The sequence below is a fragment of the Protobothrops mucrosquamatus genome, unplaced genomic scaffold, assembly GCF_001527695.2.
Source record: "Protobothrops mucrosquamatus isolate PMUCROS unplaced genomic scaffold, P.Mucros_1.0 scaffold1640, whole genome shotgun sequence".
Taxonomy (NCBI): domain Eukaryota; kingdom Metazoa; phylum Chordata; class Lepidosauria; order Squamata; family Viperidae; genus Protobothrops; species Protobothrops mucrosquamatus.
The window spans coordinates 173481-180395 of record NW_015387799.1 but is presented as its reverse complement, the minus strand read 5'-3'; the positions used below and the strand labels follow the sequence as shown (position 1 = coordinate 180395).

Below are 6915 nucleotides of genomic sequence, written 5' to 3'. Positions count from 1 at the left end.
TATTGGGGCATGCGAGATAGTGCATCTGCCAGGAAGTTCTTTCTCCCCGGCAAATGTTTGAGCTTAAATTGGAACTGGTGAAAATGCTGGGACCAGCGGGCTTGCTTGGGGTTGAGCTTCCTGGGTGTTTTCAGGGCTTCCAAATTTTTGTGGTCAGTCCACACCTGGAAGGGGATTTTGTTGCCTTCAAGGAACTGGCGCCACGTGAGTAATGACCAACGTATCCCGTATGCCTCTTTCTCCCATACGAGCCAGCGCTGTTCTGTTTTTGTGAGTTTCTTGGATGTATACGCACAGGGTTGCAATACCCCTTCATCATTTTCTTGTAATAGTACAGCCCCCACTGCCACATCACTTGCATCCACCTGTATTACGAAGGGCTTATCCATGTCTGGGTGCCTCAGTACGGGTTTGGCAGAAAAAATTCTCTTTAATCTCTCAAACGCCGCTTGGCATTCCATTGTCCATTTTAGTGGCTGGCTAGGTTTTACTGAGGATGCTCCCTTCGTTTTTAGTAAGTTCGTGAGGGGCAGGGCTATCTGGGCAAATGAGGGGATGAATTAGCGGTAAAAGTTTGTGAAGCCCAGGAAACTTTGTAGTTGCTTTCTTGTGCGGGGTGGTGCCCAATCTAATACTGCTCTGACCTTCTCTGGGTCCATTTCAATGCCCTGTGGGGATATGCGATAACCTAGGTAGTCTATCCTTTCCTGGTGGAATTCGCATTTCGAGAGTTTGGCATATAGGTGGGCGGCTCGCAGTTTCTTTAAAACCACTCTGACTAGGTTGACATGTTCCTCTTTTGATTCAGTGAAGATAAGAATGTCGTCTAAGTAAACCAGGACCCCCTTAAATAGGTGCTCCCTTAGAACATCATTGATTAATTGCATGAATACTGCGGGGGCCCCTTGTAATCCAAAGGGAAGACTTCCATTCATCCCCTTCTTTAATTCTCACGCGATAGTGAGAATTATCTCCCTTCCCTGCTCCGCCGTCTGACATGGTAATTTTTGCAAAGTCCCCCGGTAAGGGTCTCCCTTCCAGGTGGACTAATTCTGCAAGTCCTGTCTAATGTAAGGACCCACCCCACTTTGCATCTTAAGAAGACAAAACTCTTGGAATAGTTCTTCCAACAGGAATCATTTATTAAGAGAAAGTGGTTGTAGGTTTTCTAGACAGGACTTGGGGTCCAAGCTCTCCCATTCAAGGTTTTAAGGGGTCCCCCAGTAGCCCCACCCGATCACCCCTTTCTTCCAGCGACAGTCCCAGGCATTACATTCCCATTCCCTTTTCCTCACTGCCGGGAAAGGAGACTTCAGAGAGGATTACATGAAAGGTAATAGCCCCATTGTTATGGTTAGTCCTTTTGGTGATATCCACATTCAGTCCCTTTGAAGTTGAAATGGAGGAAGTGAGAGCCAAAAACCCCTCTGCTCATCTCCCTCCCCCTTCATCATATGACAGAATCCAGAGAGGGCAGAAATGGGGTTTTCCATAGTTGATAACTAGAGATGAATTATAATTGGATTCTGACAAGAAGTGTCTTTCCCCATTGGGATTGTCCCACTCCACTCATGCTGGCAGAAGAATCCCAACAGCCAAGGGATTCTTGCTGGTGGGAGCAGGAGAAGAGCCTTTTCTGCCTTGGTTCCTGCCGTTTGAAATATCTTGTCACAGGTGGTAAGATCTGCCCCCTATCTTACAGCTTCAGGAAAGTCCTTAAAACTTGATTACGCCAGGTGGTGTGGGGTCCTGAAGGAGAAGCTGTTGAGTGGAAATGGTTGATAAATTAATAGAGGAGGCATCCCATCCTTCCCTTTCAAACTTTGTTTCTTAGTTAGTTTTCATTATTGTCATCTTACTCTGTTTTTACTTTTAAAATTGTTGAATGTTTGTGGGTTTTATCTTGATGTAAGCCACTCAGAGTCACCTGAACCATGAGATGGGCAGCAAATAAATTTAATAAATTAATAAATAAGAAATTTAATTTAATTTTTAAAAGTTTGTTATTCGTGTTGTTCGCTGTTTTAATTTTAGTGTTCTAGATTTCTTTCTTTTAAATAAGTTTCTTCCAATACTTGAAGTGCTGTCATGGGGAAGAGAGGGCCAGTTTATTCTCCAAAAGCACTGGAGGGCAGGATAAAAAGCAACAGATGGAAGCTTATCAGAAGAAGAGGTAACCTGGAACTAAGGAGAAATTTCCTGATAGTGAGAACAATTAATCAATAGAACAGCTTGCCTACGGAAGTTGTGGGGTACACCATCACTGAAGGGTTTCAAGAAAAGGACAACCATTTGTCCAGGATGGAATAAGGTCCCCTACCCTGGGCAAAGGGTTGAACTAGAAGATTTCCAAGGTCCCTTTCAGCCTATGATTCTGTGATTGTACATCTCCACTGTTAGCTTTTACCAATTCTTCCTTCCACCTCTTTCTTTCAATTTCTATGATTTTATAAATATTAAATACTGAACATCTATTTGAGAAACTGCAAAAGCAAGACTATGATCATAGAAAATTATTTAATTAACTGTCATTTAAAATGGAAAAACATTTTATTTTCAAGTGAAGAAGATGAAACAGTTATATAACTCCTAGGAATACGCTGACTGAATTCAGCTTGTGGGTTTTTAGTGCACAATCCTGATAGACTGAACTTAATGTAATAGTCTGTTAGAGATTTATACTGAACGTTGTCAAATTCCATCTTCTTTTTTAATATTCAGATATGGACCTTGATAGCAGGCTATTTGTTGACTGTGTTATTCAGATGGAACCAAAGCACGGAGCGTTACTTGAGAGCAGTCTCAGTTCCTCTCTGGATTGTTCTGCTACTTCATTTGGGTGAGTGAATACATGTTATATAGTATGAGGTGTTTACGTAGTTTTAAAAACTAGAAAGTTAGATAGGAAAGATAGCTGGATGTTAGTCATAGTAGATGATTATTGTCTAGCATGTTTCAATATGTTTTTGGCATGAAAGGGAGATAAGAATTGATTGAATATTTGTAATTTCTAAAATCTAACTGTCCTCATTCCCCTGAAATATAAAGCTTAATATATGGATTCATACATCATGCCAAGATAATTTTTTACTTTAGATCTAGCATTATATGTCACCTTACACATTGTGTTTTGTAAACTATAATTCATGACTCAGCATTATATATGAATGGTTATTCAAATAATGGTCTATTGTAATATGGGAACACAATTACTGTATTTTTTTCTTGTACATAAATATAGATCCTTGTAAATTTATGGATAACCTTTTTCAGTCTCAAGGCCAAACTTTAACTTTGTACACTGCCTGGGAGTTAGATGGATTTGATGTCTATGGAGAGAGCAAGACTGAAATACTAGGTCCTAATTTTACATTTTTAAGGAGTCGATACTTCTGTGAAATTAGTACCTTAATTCTTAAAAAAAACTCAGAATACCAATTTTTGCTCTATAAAATTCACCAGAATGAAAATTTAGCCTGATTACTTTGGGAATTTTAGGAGTGGAACAAATGGGACTTGAGGGAATATATTTTACCCACCTTCACTTATAGATATCTACAGGTATATCTGTTTCCTGTCAACTTAAACCATAAAATTTGGCAGCAGTTTACCCAAATTGATACTTGCCTTTTTCCATTATATATTGTTCTTTTTAAAAAAAAATTACCAGAACTTTTTAGTTTGTTTTGTACTCTTGACTTCCATTGAAAATTATATGGACTACATCAGACATATCAAACTCACAATGTCACGTGACGTCATGCAATGTATCGGCACTGTTTTGCCATTGCCGGCAATGGGGTGGGCGCGGCTTCCGTGTGACGCATCCGGCCTATGGGCCGGCAGTTTGACACCCCTGGACTACATCATATTAAATGGCAAGGGTTTTGTTTTGTTTTGTTTTGCTTTGTTTTATGTTTTTGCCATCTAGTCAGGTTTTTTACTCCTAGCACCTTCTTGGACAAATTGCTGCAGTTTTCTTGGCAAGGTTTTTCAGAAGTGGTTTAATATTGATTAATATTGTTTCTCTAGGGCTGAGAGAAAGTGACTGATTCAAGGTTATCCATCAGGCTTTGTGCCTATAAAACTCACCAACTTCCAATTTTATGCTTGATGCCTTACCCACTACACCAAACTGGCTGTAAATAGAAAGTTAAAAATAGCATTTTCTTACATTTTGAATTAATTTTGAATATAATGTATCTTACAATATTCAAAATTAATCCAAAGCATAGGAAAATGCTTTATCATAAGTTAACAGCCTATTATTTCTATTATATATCTTGGATAACAGTATTATTATCATCATCTTTGACAATATCTACTTGAGAAAAATATGGGTGCATTAAATGATACATATTTTTTTCCAGCTTCTGCAGCAGGATCTTGGAGAATTCCAATTGTTGTGCTTATAATTGTCTTAATGACTGTAGGTTTGCTTCATGAGCAATCAAATGGAAAAGAGCCTCCAGGTAAAAAGTAATTCCTTTTTAAAAGAATGGAATATAATTATTTTCTTTAGTGAGCCTATTTAAATTTATACAATGCCCAACTCACAAAGATTCTAGAAGATTACAGATAAAAAGTTAAAAACTAGAAAAAATACAACAGAGACAAAAATAAACAATGAAAATGGGAGAAATGATAATAACTGATGGGGAATAAAACAAATATAGTTGTACCTTGGTATTCAGCTGCTTCAAAACTTGTTGGATTTTGCACTCAATGCATTTTGATGCAAAAATGTTTTCCTGGTACTTCTTGTTTGTTTTGTACTTGACTCATTGCGATAGGAAGAGAGGGATGGCCATGAAAAATGGATAGGAAGCTGGCTAAGCCAGGAAGGTCGCTGTAAAAAGAAGCGGGGGATGGCTGCAGAGGGTGGATAGGAAGTCAACCCTGCTGGGAAGGTCACTGACATAAGAAAAGGGACAGACAGGAAGTCCTTTCTGACTAACACAAAGGCTCATGGGCTTTATTTGATACTCATCATTTTTAGTACTTGTTGCACTTCCCAGAACAATTAATAACAAGCACCAAGGTACTACTGAATCCCCGCATAGAGCAAAGGGGCCTTCATTCATCTTTGCCAAACGTTTGGGTGAAGAGCCAGGTCTTCAAAACCCTTTGAAACATCAGAAATGGGAGCTGTCCAGATCTCAGAGGAAATCTAATTCCAGAGTGTAGGCATTACTGTTTAGAAGGCACACTAAAGGTCCAGTAGATAATATTATTTAACTGGAGAAACTGGCGAATCAGTTTTGTTTGAACATGAGTAATAGGTAATAGATGCCAGCAAGACTTTTGATGTTTTTTGTCAATATGGTGGGCGAAAGGTTATTGGTATTGCCATTTTCCAGTACAGGAGATGGAGAATCCACCAATGGGTTTTTTCTGTCTGCCTGCTCTTGAGACCAAGTTAGCCAAACTTGACATGCCCCCTGTTGCTAGGAGATCCAGTCTTGACTTGGTCTCAAGCTCTTGAAGACGTGTCAGGTTTGGCTCTCTGATTTCAAGAGACTTTGATTACCTAACTAGCAGATAGATTTCCATTGTTGGATTCTCCTTTCCCTCTGTTAATTTCATCTCAGGTTAGTGGATTCTCTTGCTCCTCTCCTCACCCCAACTCTCAGAAACGCTGGGATCAGTGCTGCCTCAGATCGGACGATCTGAGGCTTGGCTGGGGGGTGGGGTGACTGCTCCGTCTATCCTTCCCCAGGGCTCTGGGCGAATTTCCTCCCATTCCCTCTCACTCTCGTGGGATTCCTCGCGCAGCGCTCAGCGCTGCTGCTCCGACCTCCTGGGTTTGTGCCAAACAACTCCACGAGGCTTCAGACAGCTTCCCCAACGGCCGTCAAGTCGTGGCCGCCATTTTGGGTGCCGCCGAAGGTACCGAAGATTAAAACGGAGCCATCTGCCCTTTAAAAGGGGATCTTGTTTAAATCTACCTGCCTTCAAATTTTAGTCAGTGGGACCAGCGGCAGGGCTCCTGGCTCCACCGCGGAGCTCTGGACTTCCCCAGGGACCCCTCCAAGCGTTCAGAGCGGCCACCATTTTGGCTGCGCCACGCAGTTCCCTGTTACAGCTGATCATCCAACTCGCTCACTGACGGCCTGACTGCAGTTGCAGACCCTTTTATTCTCTCATTGTTTCTGAGAGCGGCCAGTAATCAAGCTTCTCAGTGCTTCTGCAGCCTTTAGCTAGAGTAGAGGGGTGCTCGGCCATTTCAGCCCACTGATACCAGCCTCGCCCCAGTTTATTCAGGCCACCATTTTGATCTAGGGCCGCCATTTTGAACTCGCAAGTGAACCTTTTTAACAGCTCCTCTGCAAGGCTTTCCTTTCAGGTCCTCTGCACCCTTCATTGGGCTTTCTGGTGCACCTTGACTGACCACCTAAGGCCTCTGGGCGGAGCCCATAGCGGGTCCCAACCGTGCCTTCGGCCTTGCCTTCAAGGCCGTGACCTAAGCCCCAGAGAGACTTATTACCTGGTCAGGTGGTCAGGGGAGCAGTCCATATTATTTGCTCCAATTACTCTTCCCACCAACTGCTTGCCTGCCAGAGCTCCCCCTCAGGTTCCCTGAGATAGCTCGACCCAGGATGGAGGATTTCACGGTACCTCAACCCATGAGTGCTGCCTCCCCGTCCTCAAGTTACGGCCGGCACAAAACTTCCAAATAGGAGGCAGCAGGCAAGCTCAAGAACAAGGCTAGGGCCACCCTCAAAAAGCCTTCAAAGTTGGCGGAGAAGCAAGCCAGCCGTAGGCACCAGGCTCTGGAGAAGGAGTTCTCCAGAGCACAGAGACAGGCCAGAACACAAACGGATCAATTGGCGGTCTCTGAATTCGACCTCCTTATAGGTCCTTCGACCTCTGCTCAGGGCGTGTGGTCATTGGCTGTTTTAATTCTGCCCCCCC

At 42.3% G+C, this 6915-nt stretch overlaps 1 protein-coding gene across 1 annotated transcript in view; it reads left to right on the top strand.

Annotated features, from left to right (window-relative positions):
- The window catches only part of LOC107293526 (transmembrane protein 245), a 66900-nt gene that overhangs the window by 21080 nt on the left and 38905 nt on the right, over positions 1-6915 (top strand). Inside the window, exons 2-3 of the mRNA XM_015822679.1 lie at positions 2722-2839; positions 4371-4472. Of these exons, the coding sequence (XP_015678165.1) occupies positions 2722-2839; positions 4371-4472 (220 nt within the window). The remainder of the gene's footprint in view (positions 1-2721; positions 2840-4370; positions 4473-6915) is intronic.